General features: G+C 35.2%; 3 protein-coding genes, 1 long non-coding RNA gene and 1 pseudogene across 8 annotated transcripts; 3 read left to right on the top strand and 2 right to left on the bottom strand.

Annotated features, from left to right (window-relative positions):
• Positions 1-2,535: 2,535 nt before the first annotated feature.
• Positions 2,536-6,001, top strand: LOC130943482 (inactive protein kinase SELMODRAFT_444075-like). Of its 3 annotated transcripts, XM_057871373.1 has the most exons (7): positions 2,536-2,998; positions 3,363-3,693; positions 3,938-4,098; positions 4,346-4,422; positions 4,515-4,662; positions 4,869-5,018; positions 5,224-5,996. In XM_057871373.1, exons 3-7 carry the CDS (start codon positions 4,054-4,056, stop codon positions 5,470-5,472), a joined length of 669 nt encoding a protein of 222 aa, XP_057727356.1. In that variant the 5' UTR covers positions 2,536-2,998; positions 3,363-3,693; positions 3,938-4,053; the 3' UTR covers positions 5,473-5,996. The 3 variants fall into 3 exon arrangements, with proteins under 3 accessions (XP_057727356.1, XP_057727357.1, XP_057727355.1); XM_057871374.1 differs by lacking the exon at positions 2,536-2,998 and having other exon boundaries at positions 3,005-3,693; positions 4,869-4,946; positions 5,224-6,001; XM_057871372.1 differs by lacking the exon at positions 2,536-2,998 and having other exon boundaries at positions 3,006-3,693.
• LOC130945737 (inactive protein kinase SELMODRAFT_444075-like) lies at positions 2,798-3,707 on the top strand. Its single transcript, XM_057874444.1, has 2 exons — positions 2,798-2,976; positions 3,401-3,707. Exons 1-2 carry the CDS (start codon positions 2,798-2,800, stop codon positions 3,705-3,707), a joined length of 486 nt encoding a protein of 161 aa, XP_057730427.1.
• A 1,536-nt stretch (positions 6,002-7,537) lies between the features above and the next one.
• Positions 7,538-10,814, top strand: LOC130944211 (uncharacterized). Of its 3 annotated transcripts, XR_009071989.1 has the most exons (7): positions 7,538-7,966; positions 8,784-8,872; positions 9,252-9,437; positions 9,550-9,613; positions 9,874-9,951; positions 10,128-10,175; positions 10,263-10,805. It is a non-coding gene; the product is annotated as an uncharacterized LOC130944211 (long non-coding RNA). The 3 variants fall into 3 exon arrangements; XR_009071988.1 differs by having other exon boundaries at positions 8,784-9,437; positions 10,263-10,814; XR_009071987.1 differs by lacking the exon at positions 8,784-8,872 and having other exon boundaries at positions 10,263-10,799.
• A 377-nt stretch (positions 10,815-11,191) lies between these two features.
• LOC130944210 (urease accessory protein F-like) lies at positions 11,192-14,015 on the bottom strand (annotated as a pseudogene).
• A 2,628-nt stretch (positions 14,016-16,643) lies between these two features.
• Positions 16,644-21,755, bottom strand: LOC130944209 (ABC transporter G family member 3). Its single transcript, XM_057872420.1, has 12 exons — positions 21,603-21,755; positions 20,366-20,956; positions 20,181-20,260; positions 19,339-19,625; positions 19,061-19,232; positions 18,755-18,868; positions 18,524-18,652; positions 18,004-18,195; positions 17,814-17,900; positions 17,459-17,731; positions 17,267-17,374; positions 16,644-17,182 (listed from the first exon to the last, which is right to left on the bottom strand). Exons 2-12 carry the CDS (start codon positions 20,835-20,837, stop codon positions 16,925-16,927), a joined length of 2,172 nt encoding a protein of 723 aa, XP_057728403.1. The 5' UTR covers positions 20,838-20,956; positions 21,603-21,755; the 3' UTR covers positions 16,644-16,924.
• Positions 21,756-22,236: the final 481 nt, after the last annotated feature.

Genomic DNA, 22,236 nt, shown 5'->3' with positions numbered 1-22,236 from the left:
AGAGAGAATTTAAATTGTGAATAGGATAAAACTGGAGTTTAAATCTTATTCTACTGTACTAGTTACTAACTCTATTCATCAGTAACTAACAATATTTAAATGTGTCCGTTAAAAATACTAAATTATTAAGATAAAAATATTAAATTATTGATTAAAAATAATAACCAATATAAATTAAAGTTGTTGTCTCTTAATTTGTTTTAATTATGTTTCGAAGCTTTGCTATTTGAACCAACTCTATTTAGTTAGTTATTATAAACGAAATTTAGAATTATAAAGATTACTTATCCAAATAAAAGGTCCAATTCTTGTCACAATTATTAATTTATTATGCTTCAAATTTAATGTTCTCGTCCTCCCGGTTGCCCTTTGTGTTGCATTTGGAGATTAAAGCAATTAGCGGGTCCAAAATTCAGGAAATTAAAATTAACAAATAAATAAATAATAATGGCAATATAAGTTAGATGGCAAATAATATATCTTAACTCAAAAGCTTAATTATTATTAAGATAACACATTTAAAATAAAGTGACAAATAAACTCTTAAAAATTTATATTTTAAATAGATTAGTCCTTAAAAAAATATTAATAAATTTTTTTAAAATAGCAAATATGAAGATACTTTTAAATTAGTCACTATAATTAAGATAAAAAATCTTAATTTAAACTAATTTGTTAATATTTATTATTCTAAAAGACTTTATTAATATTTTTTTAAAAATTAATTTATTCAAAATATAATTTTTTTAAAACTTATTTATCACTTTATTATGAGTCTTTTCTGAATATATATTTCATATTTGATCAGAACTCGTAAACCAATGTAAAACTAATAATGAATAAATGATGTGATGAGGTACATAATTATAGAAATGGGAGTAACTGAGATGCAATAGTACAGTGTAGTGAAGAGCCTAGAGCCCTAGCCATTAAGGCATTATTTGTGGGACCCTTAGAGAAAAAGATGATATTTCTAATAAGTAATTTGATTTCATTTTGGTGTGATATAATAATAACGAGTCCCTCTCACTTACATGAAGAAGGAAACACGATACACAAAAGTCTCAAGCTTTTAAACAAAATTCCAGGAACATGCTCATGACTCATCATATCTCTCCTTCTCTTGAATCTAACTTTACAACTCTACTCTGTCTCTTAGATATTTTTCTTATTCTGTAACTGTCAACAGATATTAATTTCATATATCATAATGTTTCGTATATTTTCTATATACTTTATTGTACGGCTGTGTCATGTGTGTATGTGTATGCAGTAATGACAAACAAGATAAGATCCAATTCATTGTAATAGCTCCTATCATCTTTCTGATATTATTTACAACGTAACTAATAATTTTTTTTTTTTTGAGGAGTAAAAAAGAGTATTTCAAAACTTAAAAAGGTATTTAATTTGAAAAATGTTTACATATCATTATTTGATTTAGAAGCCAAAGTGAGGATATATATAGTGATGTAAATTAATTAAGTGATAGATATAAGCTAAGCGGATCAAAAGACAATATGGAATTGAAAATTAAGTTTGAATGTCACGTTAAAAGAATGTATTAATTGCAGAGGAATTGAATTTGAAGTAGAACTCTAGTTGATAATAACTAATGACATTTAAGAAATGAAATTAGGGATTGAGAAGAACAAGACACAATGTCCTAAAGAAATCAAAATCCTTCAAAAGTTCACTATATACCCCACAAATCGCACTTTTCATTCATGCCTATGTTTTTGTGTGTGATGCATTATGAAGGTGCGAGCTTGTGCCTAGTTGGCAATAATAATCCATCTCTTCTCTCTCTCTATCTCTATGTCCTTATCCATTTTTTGAAAAAAGGTATAGGTGTAGGGCATATATATTCGAAATTAATAATAAGTTGACATACATTATTGTCTAAGTTAATTATATAGGCCATAATGTTGAGTGCTACTTTATGTGTTATATTATTTGATACTATATATATGATAATGTGAACAGAGAACGAATTGAAGCTCACCATCCAGTTGTTAACGAAGGAGAAAGTGTTAAGTTTGTTAGGTAGAACCTGAACAAGAAAGTGTTCAGTATACAGTATATATAATAATTTATCATGCATCCATCATCGTCAAAACAGGTTAGAAACATGTTTCTATCAAGCTAGTAACAGCATTGAAAAAGATAAAGATATATAATGAAACTGTGCATGTATTATGAACAAAAGGACTAGTCATATCTCAATCCCCATTTCATCGTTATTTATTATATTATTGATATGCAGTATCTTTGTATATATTTTATATTAAAAATAAGGTGAGTGCTACCCAACCCCCTCTATTTCAACATGTAAATTACCCCTCGTGACGTAGCGTGTTTTAATTGGATGCTTAATTTTAGCTTGAGTTAATTTAACTCAACAAAAGTTAATATCTTAACTAAAGTAAGGTAATTTTATAATTAAATATTTTTATAAGAAGGATAAATATATAATTTCTATAAACATTAAAAAATAAAATTATATTTTTATCATTGTGCAGAACTCAATTCACTTCAGTCCCATTTCTCTCTGAAAATGAAACAAAAAATTAACTCAACTCTGTACAATGGAGAGCTGTTTCCATTTCCAATGAAGATAATTTTGCCGGAGAAAAAACGGAGAAAACTGTGAGCGCCTACGAACTTGTAGAGCACCCAAACTACTCCTTTTGTTTTGGTGATATTGTGTTTGCGGCTCAAAAGATAGTAGCTGTCTCACGGCTTGCTCAGACTCAAAATCAATCATCCCCATTCAGAGTTCAGAGCTTGAGCTTCAATGGCGACGAAGAAGCAGAACGATGGTAACACCAAGAAGGCGGGCTTTACTCACTGGTGCCCCCCAGTCCCCAACCTTCGTTCTCACCGTCGAAGAAGCCGTACGCTCGCCGTCGTTCTCACCCACAAGCAGCCGACTCGCTTTCGCCCTTCCCTAAACTCCCCTTTTCTAGCAAAACAGTTCTGGAACTGCCCTCCTTAGGTTTTTTTTAGATAACTTATTTTTCATGAATTTGATTTGCCTGAATTAAGATGCAGTTCTGAATTTATTTTTTATTGATTCGATATTGTTTGGAAATTTTGTTATTGATTTGATATTGTTCTGAAAATTTTCATGATTTTTTGTTTCTTCAATCTGATATAGTTCTAAAATCTGAGATAGTGAGCGTGGTCAGAGAAATTCTTACGTATACCGAGAGCAAATCTCTCTCATGCTCTAAGCCAATCTGTTAACCATAACTCACAGAGCCGTCAGCCAATGCTAACCTTGTATTAGTTAGATAGTTTCAAGGGTTGGCTTCATGTTAAACTGATTCATGAAATACTTACTTAATTTCTTGTGCAAGATAATGGCAAGTCAGTGACTGACTTGAGGATGGTCCAGCTATGCCGAGCTAGAACTTGCCACTGGTGGATTCTCTGAGGCCAACTTCCTGGCTGAGGGGGGATTTGGATCCGTTCACAGAGGGGTTCTACCGGATGGACAAGTCGTTGCTGTCAAGCAACATAAATTGGCTAGTTCTCAGGGTGACCTTGAGTTTTGGTCAGAGGTAGAAGTCCTGAGTTGTGCTCAGCACCGAAATGTTGTTATGCTGATTGGATTCTGTATAGAGGATAAGAGAAGGCTACTAGTTTACGAGTACATATGCCATGGATCATTGGATTCACAGTTATATGGTGATTTCTCTTGATCTCTTGCATCCGAACTTCTGTTCTTACAGAATTTTTTTTCAATTGCACTGGACTATAATATCAGACTTATGTTTGCTTCTTTGATTTTTATTAATCTGATGCCAACTAAAAGCAGGTGGTGAAGTAGGATTAATGTGACGATGTTTTCATTTTGAATACAGTGATTGAAACAAGACATATATTTTCCTGATATGATTGTAAATTAGTCTAATATTTCAAACTATTTCAGGGGGACAGTGAGAACCATTAGAATGGGCTGCACGGCAAAAAATTACCATTGGAGCTGCTCGTGGGTTACGATATCTTCATGAAGAGTGCAGAGTGGGATGCATTATCCACCGTGACATGCGGCCTAACAACATTCTCATAACTCTTGATTTTGAACCACTGGTATGGTAGTGCTTGCCTATTGTACAATGCATTCTTGTAGGTTTGTAGTTTACACTATAAAAGGCACCTTTACCTCACTTTTGAATATCCACCCATCTACATTTTTAAAATTACCTACCATTGGATGTAAAAGACAGAATTTTCTGAGTCTTGTATAGATTACATTCTAAACTCTGGTGTATGCTGAATTTGAGTTGGATTACATACATGCCTAATTTTTCTAACAGCATTATATGGTGATTTCAAGGTTGGTGATTTTGGATTGGCGAGGTGGCAACCTGATGGAGACACGGGTGTGGAAACCCGAGTAATTGGAACATTCGGGTATGTATTTGTGTTTGTCCTGAATGGTTTTCATAATCAAAACTTGTCTGAGAAATATGAACTCACAATTAAGATATGTCGTTATTGTGTAGGTATTTGGCTCCTGAATATGCTCAAAGCGGCCAAATAACTGAAAAAGCTGATGTTTATCCATTTGGGGTGGTATTGGTGGAGCTTGTTACAGGGAGAAAAGCTGTGGATCTCACGCGGCCTAAGGGACAGCAGTGTCTTACTGAGTGGGTAAGTTATATTTGCAATTTTTACTGGAACCATTCTGTGAAAAATTTCACCTTTTATTTTATCCCCAACCAAACATTGCCTAAGAGTTAAAGTATGGCTATGTCTATAATTAACAATCAGAAATCCTATATTAATCCCCTTTTATGTTTCTGGTTGTTCATGCCAAGTCTTGTCGAAATTTGAGTAAATGTCTTGATATTTAACAGGCACGACCTCTGTTGGAAGAATATGCCATTGAGGAACTGACTGATCCAAGGCTGGGGATCCAATACTTAGAAAATGAGGTCTCTTGCATGTTGCATGCTGCATCATTATGCATACGGCGAGATCCTCATTCTAGACCACGCATGTCACAGGTTAAAAGTTCTTGAACTTATTTTTTGTTGGAAAAAATTGCTTTGAAGAATTATCAATCACATATTTTGTATAATTTGATCAAACTCTGTTTTAAGTTAAAATCAATAGGAAAAGCTAATGCTGCATGTTTAGATCATGTTTTCTGAATTTGACCATGTTCCCTGCCTTACTGTTTTTAAAATTATTTCTGCTTGTTTATTCAAGGTTCTTCGTATACTGGACGGCGACATGGTCATGGACACAAGTTACATTTCAACTCCAAGTTATGATGTGGGAAACCGGAGTGGCCGAATCTGGTCGGAGCCGCTGCAGAGGCCGCACCATTACAGCGGCCCTCTGTTAGAGGAGTCACTTGAATCATTCAGTGGGAAGATATCTCTTGACAAATACAGGCCCGCATATTGGGATAGGGACAACAAAGCAAGAAGGACTTCATGTGAAGATGACATTTAGAAAGGGGTTGACACTTGATCAAAATTGAAAATTGCTTTTTTCTTGTTATGCTAAATATGTTTATTTTCCCTCCTATTTTGTAATTTCGCATCTTTCTATCTATCTTTCTGCAGTGATCTAATTTTGCATGTGTATAATAGCAGGGTGAAAGTAGGATAGGTAAAAAAATATAGAAGCTTTTGAAATTCTTCGGGGAAAATCATGTACACACTATTGTGCCTAAAAGGGCCTCTTTGAGTTGAGAGAGTTTGTGGGATCTTGAAATGAAATGAAATGGAGTAGCTTCTTCTAGGTTCAAAGATTGTTGGTTTAGTTATCCCTTTTCACTTTCCATGTGCGTGTCCATGCACATGCATGCATTGAGAAGCAAACAAACATGGTTTGATGGTTGTCATCTGAAGTTCTGAACCAACTTGGACAGTGACACAGACAAATCAGAGTTAGCCTTTTGCATCTATGAAGGGTACTAAAATCACAGGGTAATTAATAATGACACTTCACCTTTTTGAGTTTGAATGATATCAGAAACATTTTATTTATGAAAATGTACACTAAACTCTAATATATGCAAGTCTCATGACTCATGACACAATATCTTCATATTTTATAAAATATAGCACTAATCTCAATATCTCATAATTAAAAGAGGTAAGTATAGACATGACAAAACAAAAGCAAAAAATGGTGAATATATAGTAGCAGTTAATGAGACTGATATAGTTTATCCATTTTAAAAATCTTAAAATTTTGAAGCAATTAATAAACCCAAAAAATCTTGGCTGGCTGATGTTGACAATGTCATATGCTTTTTTGAATTCTTGACTTCTAGGAATCATGTGAAGCAAAATTCATTGGTTGGCTGATGATGACAATCCTGAGAGGGTTCAGACAACATAAATTCATGAGACATGTCAAATTGTGATCAAAACAAAATGAGGGGATAAAAACAAAATGAGGGAATATCTTTTTTTATATTAGTGAACGGAATATACTACAAAATGAAGATGTTTTCTAAGGTTGATAAACATTCCCAATATTTCCAATACGTTGCAACTATGCTAGAGAAAACACAATGGTGGCCTTTTATATCAAACAACAAAATTATCTGAAAATTGGCTTACTTCCATTTCTTCTAATGCTTCCTCATTTTAGACCTTGCGTATCTACAAGAAAATATTTAGGGACATAAGACATCAATCCTAGCTAGAGTTTCTAAAATTAATAGAAACCATTAGGTTCGAAGTTACTGTATGTGCATGCCACCCCGATCTGACGACGACAGCATGCTGCCCTGAAGCTGCTCCATGACCTTAGTAGCTTGTTCAACTTCCTGTAAAAGAATAAAGGTTAGTAAATTGATAAGGAGTAAGCAAGCAAAATTTACTACACTGACCAACAGGGGATTGAACAAGAACTATGACTCACATCAAAATCAGCAAATGCAACCGGCATTCCTCCTCTAGAACGGATTTTGACCATGTTGAATCCAGCATACCTGGAAAATGGATTTAAGTCATTAAAGCTCGATAGTAAAAACTCAAAATCAAGTGAAAGCTGAACATTGCAAGATCAAGATATAACAAGAACCAGTAGGTCCAGCACTGCTCCAATATGAACAACTTTACTATAGACACAACAACTCACACTGAGAAAGTTTGTCTCAGTTCATCTTCAGTGCAGTTTGGACCAAGATTTGCAATGAAGAGAGTAGAGCATGGTCCTCCATCTGGACCTCTTTCATGCAGCTCCTACAGAAAAAATATTGCAATAAAAAGATGAATAATTGCAACCTCACTATTGAACGCAAAATGTGTTGATGCTTAATTGAGGGCGGTTTTTGTTCTCAACAATAAACCTGGAAACTGGACGGACCGGTCGATTGGATCGGTTTAACCGCAAACTAATAACACTAACAGACCGAGCAGGTATATAAAACTGGTAATTAGAAAACCGACAAAAAATTGTTGAACCGCACAAAAGCCGACCGGTCGGATCGAACCGGAACCAGGCCGGTTTACACAAAAAAGGGAAGCTCATTCGTTTCTTTCTCCCTTTCTCCGTTTCTTTCTTTCAGTCAGAGACCCAAACCCAACCACAAAACCCTAGCACTGTAAGCCTACACCACCGCCACAAGGAGTTTCATACTGCCGCCGTCCGTCGCACTCAAAGTTCGCCATCCGTCATCTAGCGTCCCTCGTGCTCCAAATCTTCAACCCCTGTTTGCTGTCACCGATCGCGGTTGCTTCCTCGACCTCGGCGTCCGTCGTCTTTGTCTGCTCAGCCGCGCTTCCGTTGCCGTTTGTTTGCCGTTCACGTTCGCGTTTTCGATCGCGTTCTTTGCCGTACGCGTTCGCTCGGCGTTCACCGTTCGCGTTCAATCGCCGTTCACCGTTCGAGTTCGCGTGCGTCTGAAAGCCACGTTGCTCTGCTTCAAACTCTGCGACCAACCCGCGCGCTCCACACAGCCTTCAAACTGCTCTCTTTTGTCCCCGCCGTGAGTTCCCTAAACCCGCCACCAGACAATACACTTCACACAACACCAATACTCTTCTTCAAACTCTGCAACCTATGATTTATATTACAATAAGTACTTATTTTATTTGGTAGTGGTTTGGATGTCTTGGTATACTAAATTAAAGTTACAATACTTATGTTCTCTTCTCTATCACGATGAAATAAAGCTTTGAATTCTCTTATTTCGTTTTAATTTTACCGCACTCAACATGTTTGATCAAATACTTTTTTTTTTTGGTGACTGTTTGATGAAATGCTTTAACCATATTTCTGGTTGGTTTTATAATTTCTAGCTTTTAGAAACTTAGTAAATTGATTGCATGTGAAATTAGAATAATTGGATCATAGTAATTGGATCAACATGTTTGATGAAATGCTTTAACCATATTAGCATGATGATTCCACTTGCATTAGTGTTCTTCTGGTAGATTTTAATTGTTATTGTGAACTTGTTAATTTGCTAAGTTCTTGTGTTGTTCTGTTACTTTTAATTTTTTTTGTTTTTGCTGTGATTTTCTGTTCTTGAACTTGTTAAGTTGATAATTTACTAAATTGTTGGGCTGCTGTTGTTTTAATTTGCCAAATTGTTAGGATGCTGCAACATAATTTGTTGGATTTTCTATTTAGGTCATGTTCTTGTTTATTTGCTAAATTGTTGTGTACTTATTGTTTATTTGCTGGATATTGGTAATCATTGTCTTTGAGATTATTTACTATGCAGGTTTAGTGTCATCACTGTTTTGGAATGTTTTATAATGTACTAATGTTTGTTGCTGTTTTGTAATTGCTGGTTGCAGGTTTAGTGTGATTATTGGTTAATATTTTGTAATGTTTGGTGCTGAATGCTGATTGTTGAGTTCAGATATGGTTGTTTATTTTGAATTGGGTAAAGAGACTTATGGTCATTTTTTCCTGCCTTATACCAATTCAGATGATTATTTACAGAGGATGAGCACTTATTTATGTATCTTGAGAAACTGTCTTTGTGTGTTATGAGCATTTGGTGAAGCTTGTATTGTACCTATTAAAAGTTTAGTTTCACCAAATGTTCTTCAAAGCAACTCATCCAAAATGCTGCTGCACAAACCCAAGTCTGTTGTCTCTTAAAGCCTGTGCCCAACTTCATTTGGTGAAAACCTTTCTAGCACTAGTCCAATACCAACTTTGTTATTAATAATGTTATCAAATTTATTTATCCAAGTACTATGCTTATTTTTTAGTTGGATTTATGATAATTCATTTGATATTCTTTCTATTCTTGTCAGATATTTCTATTCAGTTGAACCACTGGTTAGACCGGTTAGACCAATAAACCAGTGAACTAGTGACTAGAACGGTTTAATGACCGGTCCGGTTCTCAGAACCTTGGTATAATTACAAGTTGAATTTGAATGTTCAAACCATAATGTTGAAGTATTCATGGACGCATTTAGAGCAGTAACTGAAGAGAGGTAATGTGTCTATTATTTTGTTGAGCTTCAGTAATGATTTGACCTCCAGTGCTTCTGTAGTGATTCAAGCCTTGCAATGTGATTTGATGTTGAATATTCTTTTTTTCCTCAGTGCATAGCCTTTGAAAAGACTCGACACGAAACTCGAAAGAACACTTTTACATTCATATCGTAAGGTATTTATGCTTTCACCCGCATAAAGCTTTATCAGAATTTGTTTGAATCTACTAGATTCACAAATATACTGTCAATAACACTGGTAATGTATTAAATATCAGATTGGTAGACGAACTGGAAATTACTCAAAATATTAATGAATAAGTTCTTTTCAGCTGAAAGGAAAATTCTAATTTAAGTCCTGAGGAACAAATTTCCAAATAAGAGGAAAATATTTATCAGAGTTGGCCGACCATTAACTTTTGTTATTGAATATCAGGAATTAACATCCCAAGTTTCTGCTGAGACTGACCCTGTATCCCTTCTGCCAAAAGTTGTGTCATTACTTTATATCCAGGTAACTTTGGTCGTGTCATTTGTATCTTCTATCCAGATCCCCCTGGATTCAATGAAGTTGGGATATCTTGTTTCCGGGATGGGGTCAGTGTCGATGTCTTCATGACTTATTTGACACTGATAATGTCTTCATGACATTGTTTGATTTATTGACATGCTCATTTTTATTAATTACAGGTTTATATGATGGTAAAAGCTGATGCTAGGGAAGCAGTGATCACAATTGTAAGAAGATCATCCTTTTTTAATATTATACTCTTGCGGGGCCAATGACGGTTGGAATAAGCAGTATTTCTTTTGCTTTTGCAACAGATTAACAAAGAACAAAGAACGAGAGGGTGGACAGATTGACAGATCCCTATTGAAAAACATTGTAGATATATTTGTTGAGGTTGGTCTCGGGAAGTTGGATCATTACGAGCAGGATTTTGAGATACAAATGCTAGATGATATAGCCAATTACTACAAAAGCAAGTGCACATTATGGATTGAGGTTGACTCCTTTCAAGAATCTCTATCGAAGGCAAATGCATCAAGAATTGGCCCCTAGATTTTGTGTTCTATTGGTTGACCAGCTCTAATAGTGTGTGTGTAGGCTCTGGAATGCTTGGGAAAAGAGAAGAATAGAGTATCTCATTATTTGCACTCTAGCACTTGGCAAAAATTGTATAAGGTCGTCTTTTGACTTATTCTTGATTACATGGATTTACCTGATGTTAACTGTTATATCTTTTGGTTCATCAACTGCATCTACAATCACATTCTGCATTATAATGATGTAAAACTAGGGTACTGTGCTGGTTAAACCTTGTTTTGATGATTAATTTAAATATTAATGATATTTTAATTAGATTCTGTTGTTTGTGAATTGACATGTTATCATATATACTTGAATAAATTTGGGATATACCTTTGGGTGATAACTTTGTAACTGACAAATAACAGCTAGGTTTTAATACTCATGGAGCAAAGTTCCCATGTTGCTAGTTTTCTGTTCTAAGATGTTGAGTGTCATTGCGAATCGGTCTCCAGTCACACAAATGTGGGGGATGTGAGTATTTCCCAAAATAAAATTCAACTCAACCCAACTATATATTGGTAATGTACCCAATTTTAATTGGTTCGGATATCAGAATTAAAATCGTGAAACTCAATTATCTAATTATCTAATATATTATATTAAATAAAAAAATAATATTTATATAACTTTTACTAATTGGAATCTCACTTTAGTTTTCATTTACTTTTTTTTTTCCTTTTATTTTTCAATTTGTCTTATAAATTTAATTTTAGTCGGGTACTGGATTACCCAATCCAACCCAAATTTCATCAGTTTGGCATAGTTTGGTTTCAATTACAAAAGCACATTAATCCAATCCAACTCGAACCCATGAAATTTAATCGATTTGTTTCTCAAATTCACCCAAATCCAACCTGGCCTGATTACACCCATAGGAGCCAATCAGTGACGTGCAAACATTTCTCTTAATCAACTTATTTATATCCCCCTATGGATCTACATATATATATGGGTTATCTGGATTGGTGTTTTCGGTTGAACCACAACTTAACATGTGTCAATCGTTGAACCTACATCGTCATGTAAAACCAATTTAAGCCATTTTTTGAGTGAGTTGCCACCTCAAACCTCACAAGAAACAAGAAAATTCAATTTACCAAAGGACTTAACATTGTCTCTTCCAATCAAAACTCTACTATGTCTATGTGCTTCATATTATGAAAAATACAACATTAGTGTTATGTTTGTGCCTTCTAAGACGAAAAGAGCCTAGAAAACAAATAACCATGGCAACCCTGCACTGTATCTAGCAGAGGTGCAACTTGGAATGCATCGTCGACGTCGCGATTCTTCCATTTCTCTGGTATACCTTCGGCATAAGGAGCAAGTTGATGCTGCAAACTGCAGCAACCATGATGACCAATCATATTCAACCTTGTAGCAGCAGAAATAACACCCCTCATTGTGATGTACATATAAGCTCTTTGAGAATCAGTACTATCTAATCCTAGTGTGCCACATATAAGTCGAAATATAGGAGCATGGTGAAAAGATACAGTACCTGACCCCAAAGAAGCATTTCTCATTGTTTTCAGAGAAGGGAGTTCCGAGAACACGGCCGAACCCACCCTTGTGAGATCAGTGCCTTTCGGCTGACTTCATTTGTCAGTGTGGCATCCAATATTTGTCAATATTGAGCCAGGTTTCCAACTTGGGCGACACGGAAGCCGAGTGCACGAAAGGAAGGAGTAAGCCTCCTGTGTTCTCCAAGACATAGATAATGAATGTCTTGAGTTCATCTGGATTTGAGACCAGGTTGGACTGAACTGATGCTTCAAGGCCAAAAGAGTTAGCAAAGCCGCCGGTAGGTAGAAGAGAATCAAGCAACTGCCATTGGCTCCACTGTGCAATGGAGTCTGAAAGGCGAGGTCCGTTGTCACACCCTTCACTTATTTGCATTGTAAATGATAGTCAGCTGGCATCGACGACAAATATTAGATTCCCACAAAAGCCTAGAAGAAGAAACCAGGCTTATACATTCAAATTCTTTAAGGAAATAGAAAAACTTGCAGACATCATTTGAAAATGAATTTCATATCATACAAGAAATAAAACTCAATGTCTCAGACCAAAATTGAGCTCCAAAAAGCTGATTTTGAGGTCACACAAAGACAACTCAATCATTGTGTCATAATTTGAAGGATCCATTCCTGTGTCGTTTAAGAAAGAAGTTTACGAACATGGGGTTAATAGAGGACAACAACAACAACTCAGCTGCATTCTTCCCTTCAATGTCTTCGTCTCCAACAGCAAACCTGTCCACAGTTCAATGGATAGATTCAGAAGTATGAGACAGCATTATATAAGCAGAGAGGATAGAGATGCTCACATATAGAGTTTGGTATAGGGACCAACTTTAAAATAACCCTTGGATTCAACCTTGACAGAAAAAAGACCATCCGTTTTGAGCTTGACTCTGGCATAATGAACAAGGTCATGAAGCCCAGATTCATTCTGTTGCATGAACATATAAATCAGACTTTCTTTCTGGTTGTGATGACAACAGAAAACATGCAACACCCGCCAACTATCGTCCAGACCATCTATATGCAGATCTGCCATAACCATCCTCCTAGACAAGTCGTACACATACCAATTAGAGGCTAGCTCAACAACTAGGAGAAAATCACTAGATCCCAAAAGAACAAGTACATTACAACGAATTATCAGAAATTGGCACTCAATGGGTTTCCATCTGTTTGCTTCAACATCAAATTACACAATCGATCGTTCCAAATTTCTAAAACGATACAAGAAAATGAGGGTCTTATGATGCTTGGTGCTCTTGAGGTCTCCAAATAATTTTTTTAGTGTTAAAATAACCAATGAGTCAACACCAGCACAATCATCACAATGTAATTGTTCATCATCCTCATTCTTACCATTGCTCGGTTTTGGCGCCTGTATTCTAAGAAAATCACTCTTTCTCTTAACCTGTTTCTTTGGAATGCCATTATATTCATGAACCCTATCTGCTCTACCGTAATCGTACCTATCCAGTTCCAAAGCCGTTGTCTCGAGAGAAGAGTCTCGCGCCTCTTCCGAGCAAAGTTTCGATTCGATACCGGATTTTGGAGAAACAACCACACGGCAACGGCGGTTTGCTCCGCCAAAGCACTCCTTACTAAAACCTGGAAGCACTGCGGCTAGGGATAGAATTTGAAGGAGACTGCGATAGCATTGAACTACGGTGACGCGAATCATGTTCGAAAGAACAGGAACCTGAGTGACAAAGAGTGGATTGGCGGGTAAAAAACGGGAGGGTTGAAATTGAATGCGGTAGGGTTCACAAGAACGTGGTTGGGAACCTGACGGAGATGGTGGTGGTTATACGGCGGAGGAAGAGGCTTGTACGTATTTGGGTGACGGTAGTGATGAAAGTAGGGATCCATGGCGGCGGAGAGAGGAGACAGAGGGACAAACGGAGATGGGGGAAGGAGATACAGAAGATTAGGGCTCATTGTGTGGGAGCTTCATTTGGGGAAGAATCAAAGATTGAACTTTTAGTAAATTACATAATTACCCATTATGGGTTATAATTTAATTATCAATAGTTTAACTATGGTTAACATAACAACTAATTAGAAGATGACATGTCACGGAGGGTAAATTACATGTTATAATAGGAAGGGTAGGTTAGAATTCACCTAAAAATAATTAATAAAAAATTAAAAAAAAAACTGCCTTTTCATCATTTTTGATTTATTAATATCATTGGTCTTATGTTTATTATAAATTAGTGTTAACATTTGTGTACTTTGTAATATACGCTACTATCTCTGTATATATATATATATATATATATATATATGTGTGTGTGTGTGTTTTCTTCAATTGAATTGTAATTGCAAACGATTTTCATGTGCAGGCTTAGTTGACCCGACATGGAACATGATGTTCCTGAAACATACAATGCAAGACGACATTGCTAATTAACACGCCTCAAGATGATGATTATACTACTACTGTATATAATGCATGCATGGCTCTCTATTTACTCTGATCCGGTGGCCCTTACTATTACTATTAATATTTACAAGCCATGAATACGGAAATGAATTGTCAACTCCTGGAAATAGTAGTATGCATGCTTTATTTGCTTTAATTTTTGTGTTGCAGAGAATCCACCACGACTTCCCTTTGAATGAACACTCCTACACCAATCATTTTTCAAATGTTTTAGTGTTTCAAGTGTGTTATTTATTTCAATTAACTAAAACTATACTAAAACATCTAAATAAAATACCGAAAACACTTGAAGATTGACATGAATCGAGATGCCTTATTATTATTATTATAACGTGAGTCATGGTATTAGTTCCAATTTCAACAGATGGAAGGGATGCATGCAACAAGCCAACAAGTATGTTTCATATGGCAAATGAGGACTACAGTATATATCCATTCCTATTATGTCAAAATAAAATACAGTTAATGAAAATAATTTGAAGTTAATACATTAAAAGTTATTAAGACGTTTTTCTCCGTCACAATTTTACTCAATTTTTATTTGAATTTAATTGATTATGGAGATATATATGAAATTTACAATTTAATTTAGATATTAATATATAGAGAATTTTCTATGGGTTGTGTTTAGAAAGATTAAGACCGAAAAATTAGGGCTGCACATAGATCGGATAATATCCGCATATCCGCGGTAATTATCCGCATCCGATCTGAATTTTGCGGATATTATCCGATCCGCAGAGTCATCGGATCGGATTGGATCCGATCCGCACTATGGTCGGATCGGATTGCGGATTCGGCAGTGATATCCGCGGATCCGATCCGCAAATCCGCATATCCGCACATCACATATAAATAACATAGTTTAAGACAGTAAACCCTAATGTGAAATGAATTTTAGTATGTTATTTTATGAATTTTATGATATTTTGTTTTTAATTTTTTATGTTGTACTTCAACTTAGAATAATTAAATTTAAATCTTGTGTTATTATTTTGTTTTTGTTATTCAAAAGAACTATTATTGATAATATTCTAGGAGTAAATAGGCTTAAACAGATAAAAAATAAATTTTCTGGATACTTTTTTGTAAAAAGGCCAAACAAAATCTTAAAATAAATTTTTTTAATTATGCGGATATACCCGATATCCGATCCGATCCGATCCGCAATTATGCGGATCGGATCGGATCGGATCCGGCCTAAAAAATTGCGGATATCGTATCCGATCCGATCCGATGAATGCAGTGCGGATCGGATAGAATTTTAGGCCATATCCGATCCGATCCGATCCGTGTGCAGCCCTACGAAAAATAAAGATAGAAAGATAGAGATTGAGAAACTGAATTTTTGTTTGATATAAAATGTACTGTATTGAGTTATCTCTAAATATTATATTTGGTGTAAAATAAATATAAAAATTGAATGATAAATTTAAAATTTAAAAAATTAAATGAAAATATTTTTTAAAAAAATATTATTTATGATTTAGTCTCTAACCCAAAAATTTCAATCTTTTCTGTTCCCACTTTTTGAAAGTACTAAGATAGTATTTAGTGGAGAGATAGAGACGAAAAAAGTGAAACTGGAAAACAGAGACTAAGAGACAAATATTTAAATAAATTTCAGTATTCTGTTTGATATAAAGTGAAAGACAAAAATTGAAACAACAATAAAATTCTCATTTAATTTGTACAAAGAATAAAATTAAAATTAATTAATTGAAATAAAAGTATTTTAGATATAAAATATTATTAAAATTTCAGTTTCCATCTCTAAATATTTTAGTCCCCTGTGTCCCCACTTTTTAGAGATACTAAAATACTGAAATTTTGAAGACATAGACAGAAATTTTAATATCAATCTCTGAAACAACAAACATAATACTAACTATCGGTCTCCTAGTCTCTCTAACCACCAAACACAATACTAAATCTAAATCTCAATCTCCCAATCTCAGTTCCAATATACAAAAACAAACACCATCTATATCTGAATACGAGATGGCATAAAAATTCAGAAAGCCACTAAAGCTGGCCAAGCGGTGACGAATTTGGATAATATGTGCAAGTCTTTAGACACAAACTTCTCAACCCAAAAAAAAAAAATGAAAAAACACCCAAACTTCACTTCCATGGTGAATGAGTCCTTGGTTTTAGGGTTTAGGAAAACCCAAACTTTTCCATTGGTTATGAAAGGTTTGTTCCCTTTCTAGTGCTAGTGAGCTAACCGGGGTTTGTTAGGCCCAAAATAAATCTTCCCTTAGCCGGTAACTGTTGTAATAATGTGTATATAATCTTGAGATAAGATAAAGCAATAAACCTGAGATTTGCTCGTTCATTAACCAAAGATGTTAATGAATTAATATAACTTGATGAACAAAAAAGAATTAGGGGACAACATACATGGTTGGTTGACATATATACATCAACTTGTGTCTGTTGTATCCCTATTACACTTGAACCTTTTGAGAAGCCACATTTTTCTGCTGCCTAACAAGAATAACAAAACCAACACTATAATACGGTATCCCATTGCCATTACAAACAATACCAACAAATTTTTCCACTTTGAATTATATTCAGGTGAAATATTGTACACATTTTGGAGTGCTTGGAACCCACTTATGGTCCTTACTTGCCCCACTGCAAACGAGTTCTCAAGGTACTCATTCTCCAATAGCCCCTAATCACAGTTATATATACACATTTCAAAACTAATTAAAGACGTAATAAGAATACCAAAAGTCCAAAACATAAGCCTAGTTACCTGAATAGAGTATGTATGAAAAGCTATATAGGACATTGGATACATCCACACAGGTCCAGGCAAAGCGTTCCGCATTCTAAAATACCCTGCCGAAAGCATCATTACCACCTGAAATGATACGCATTTTGAATCGGTGGTTAGCTCGGGAAATGACGAGGCGAAAATACTTCGAGCATCATATGTGGAACTCACATGTATGCACAAGAGAGTCAAGAGACTTCCTAAAACATCTTGCCACAAAGCAGCCACAATTAGCATGATTCCTTCATTTACTAAGAGAGTCATGAAAAAATTCAGGACAAAGTACATTAACAAGCTGAACTGATCTTGCAGCCTGACGAGGAAGTAGAACACTAGACTCGATGAAATGGCAATGAGAAAAAGAAATGGGATGCTCGACAGGAGCTGCGCGAGTAAGAATACTATAGTACTGGAGTGCTCATTTGATTCTTCACAGGTATAAATCTGCAAAATGGTAAACAATTTAAGAAGGGAAGGGAAGAAAAGGATATGCATACATTTAAGCATGTATTACTCGAAGGATTACCTTGATTTCTTTCATTAGTGCAGGCACCCGAGCAATGCTTAAAAGCGAACAAAATGATACAAACACAAAAATTGCTGCAACTCTTGTCTGCAATACAAGAGAGAGAGAAATTAATTCATATGCATTATGTTATCTAGAATCGGGATATATCGCATTTGACACAAAATGCAATTGGCACATCCAGACTCACCGCAACAGAAGACAAGGAATGTCCCAAACCAGAAAAAACAGTACCAATACATAGTGTGAGCAGCATGTAGAGAATCAGATGAAGCCAATAATATTTCCATTCCCTAGAAACAACTAATAAAGATCGCCACGTCAAGACTGCTATCCGTGTAGCATTGTTAGCTTTGCCTTTGCTTTTGAGAGCTGGACCTTCCTGGGAATCAAGCATGTTTCAAAAATATTACACAAGCTAACATCCAAACACCGACTTCCCTTAAATGCATTATAGCGAAATAAATCTCTAAAGAAGCTATCATGAGAAATGCAAACACATACTTCAAGAAGATAAATAAGTGATTATTTCCCCTATAAATCAGCAAATATAGTTTTCGAGTGGTTTTCCACAAAACATAGTTGATATATCTATTAATTAGCACATGCAAAATGTTCTAGATTACAAATGTCCGAAAAGTTGAATATTAGCTACATTTCAGTCCCCTTAAAGACAGCCAATGTTCCCTGTTTCAGCCATTATATCATACCTTCTCAGTGAGTTTCAAAATCATAGTCTCAACAGCAGCTGCATCTGCTGACGACTTATAAGTTGCTTCAAGTGTGCGTATAGCAACAGCCGTGTCCATGTTGACAGAAGAAAAATCTCCGTTGTCATCCTATTATGATGATGAAATTAATGATCCATCATAAAAGAAATCTAGTACATAACATTAACAATGCAATTGGACAGCAATCACCACCTCACAGGAAACAATTACCTGCCAGTTTTTACACATCGCAATTATTCTGTCAAAATCTGTATTAATTGCCCTCAGAAAGTGATCAGAAGGACTTTGCATGATTGGACAAGGAAATCCAGCATTTGAAAAGTGCTTCATTAACATAAAATTAAAGCCATCAGTGTTCTATTTATAGCAGAGAAAGTATCAAAAATAGAAAGCTCTTGACAACAGTACAACCCACGAAGCATAAAAATAAATCCCGTAAACATATTTTGTAGACTGAATAGGAATACTTAACCTATCAAATTTTATCTGCAACATTGGAAAGACATCGGAGGTTACCTGCAGGCAAGCTAATGTTTCCCCAAAGAACAGGGTATTCCCATTTGAAAGCAGACATATACGGTCAAAAAGGCCAAAGACTTCTGTGCTACTTTGATAAATGGTTACTATAAGAGTACAACCGGTGCTTGCAAGTCTCTTCAATGTAACCATCATCAGAAGTGCCGCTACACTGAATAAAGATAAATAAATTGTGAGAAGGACGTAAGTTGCATGAAGATAAGGAATGGAATCAAGCTCTTTGAACAAAACAAATTGAAAGAAGTAAAAATAAACACCAGTCTAAATGATAAAGAGGTTCATCGATAAATAAGATGCGTGGTCTCATCACAAGCTCCCTGGCAATACTGACAAGCCTTCTCTCCCCGCTAGGAAGTCCCTTCATATAACAATGTCCACCTATAAGTTTATTTGCATGGTCATCTAAAGACATTGCATGTATTGCATCCTCTACCACACTCTTTTTCTGACACAAAACACCAGGAAGTTGAAGAAGGGCTGAATAGGATAGAAACTCTCGCACGGTGAGGGAACCAATCAAAGTTGTTTCTCTCTCCACATAGCCCTGAAAATTAAAGAAATAAATTTCAGTATACATATATAAGTTGTACAACCTAAAGCTAATTAAAGTTATAACCCAGGTAGCATAATGTAATCACCTAATACTCTAAAGATCAAAAACCAAAACTTAGAATCTCTGATGGACATAAATGTCTCTATTTGAGCAAGAAGTGCAGATATTTTAACTTGTTCAAGAATGCACTGATCCATAATGAGTTTGACAGGTTCTATTTCAATTCAATTAACATTTTAAAGTGAGAATTGATGGAGAAATATATTGAAATTGGAAACGGAGATATGCATAAAATAGGTTTAAAAGATTTGCATATATAAATCAATAGAGCATAAATTAGGAATTGCATGTGTCATTCATTGAGGGAAAGTACAATCAGAAATTAAGATACTCTCAAGTAGATAGAGTCTATCTTAATATATTGGGGCATAATGGCATATAAGGTTGATCAAAGTTGACAAGCCAATTGTGTTCAATCATATTGATCACTAAAAATGGAAATTCAAAAATTAAACAGCAAATCAGAATATGAAGTTATGAACTCACATATGACCCATACGGCATGTGCGACTTTGCCCCATTCACAAACACTTCACCATACATCCTGGCTGACGGATGCAACCTTCCTGAGGCAAAGAAAGGAACTCATTTGAGCTTTGATTATTCAGTCATGCACGGGAAGATCATTAAATGCTTACTAAGAAAGAACAAAACAAATCATGCTTCTATACCTGCAATGGCTCTCAATAAAGTAGACTTTCCTGATTTGGCAGGACCCATAATTACAGTCATTGTGCCCGGTAAAGCATAACCAGTTGAACTCTTAATAACCTTATCAGAGTACTTCCTTTTTCCCTTTATTGTAATAGTCAAATCTTTCCAGGCAACAGAAGCCCCAGCAATTTTGCGAGGTATAACCACACCCTCCGGTACACGAGGTGACGGCAAGGATCCACTGTTGATCTTTGAGAGAGAAGGAGAAGCCGGCGTTGTCGCAGCATTAATGGAGTCACCTCCTTCCTCAATTCTAAGATCTGTATCAGTATCCTCCCACTCAGGTGAATCCTCAAACGAAATTGGCTGCCTGATTGAACCAGGTTTTCGCAAGTAGAAGAAGTTACTTGATGGAACCCTACTTGCCGGGCTGCTTGCTGAAGATGATGAAGACCTATAATTATCTGATTGAGACTGTATTTCTTCCATATCTAAAATTCTTCTAGATGTCAGAGTTTATATCTCAATTTCACAAGCAGCGGGTATCTCCTTAAAGCATATACCAATACATTGTTTTTCTATCAGTAGTTAACACTATCAACAACACCCTGTCATTCAAATCACGAAACCAAAATTAAGAAGCAAAGATTGAAAAAGGGGACAAATTTAATCTAATACTTATTGTTTATCAAAATAACACAGATACCACAATAACTTACTATTAACATGGAAAAGCATGATGAGACGCTTAAAAAATGGATATCTTTAAGCAACAAAAAGAACAAGAATAAACACATTCATGGCAGAACCTTAACAAGTAAGAGGGCCATTAAGGGTTAGGGAAGCAGAATCCATATGTTTCAGCAGAAAAATGCAGGAATGCCCTATTCCTCCAGGGTCACTCATACAAAACTCCATAGGTGTTCTCCATGAAAATTGTAACAAATGGAAGAAAAATCAAACCTTGCAACTATGGTTTCTCATTTAGGCATACCCAGCTGCTCTGAGCTCAGCTAAGCTAACACACAAACCAAACCACTATTCCTTTATCACTTTGGATTATAAAACACAGAAACATAAATAACTAAGAGAATTAGAAGATAAAGAACATATATTGAAAGATTTCACAGGCATGCTAAGCTAAATACAGCAACCAAACAAAACCCACAAAAGCTTTTATCCTTAATCGAAGCGTACAAGCTCAAAGCATCAAACTTTAATAAACCAATGCTAAAAAAACGACATGGGAGGTACCTGGATCTAAGCAAAGCTGAGTGAATGAGAAAAGAAACACAACACTGAAGAGAGAGAAAGAAAGAAAGTGCTGTGTTCAGTCCATTCAGTGTTTAGTTTAGTTTTAGTGTTTGGTTTTTCAATTTTCTGAAACCATTTGTGAGGATTTGAGTATTTGACCCCCTTAACCCGCAGATGATTCTTATGTGTTACTAATTGCTATGCGTTACTTTTCTTTCTTACTTAAGGGTGTGTTTGGGAAACCCGTTGGAAGGGAAGAAGCACGTTTAAATTTCTTGAAAGTTTCAACTTTTGGTTTGGCAAATTTTTTTCTCATGAACGCAGAAGTGATTATGCTGCCAAAACCAGCGTTTACAAGAAGCAACTATTTTTAGCTTCTGCGTTTTCTTAACGGGCTTTTAGCCATAGATATTAACCTTTTATTTATTTTTTACCAACTTTATCCTTTGTATATGTTATTGTATTATTTATAAAATTCTTGTTATTTCTATTTATATGAGCTCTAATTTTCTATTATTTATTATTTATTTTTTTAACTATTTGTTTGACATTATACACTTTTATAATCGTGATTTTTATGTATTATGTTTGTTATTATCTTTTTATAATATGATTTATTAATTTTATTAGGTAA

The sequence above is a fragment of the Arachis stenosperma genome, chromosome 8 (genome assembly GCF_014773155.1).
Source record: "Arachis stenosperma cultivar V10309 chromosome 8, arast.V10309.gnm1.PFL2, whole genome shotgun sequence".
Taxonomy (NCBI): domain Eukaryota; kingdom Viridiplantae; phylum Streptophyta; class Magnoliopsida; order Fabales; family Fabaceae; genus Arachis; species Arachis stenosperma.
The sequence above is the reverse complement of the archived record's forward strand: the minus strand, read 5'-3'. Positions and strand labels throughout refer to the sequence as shown.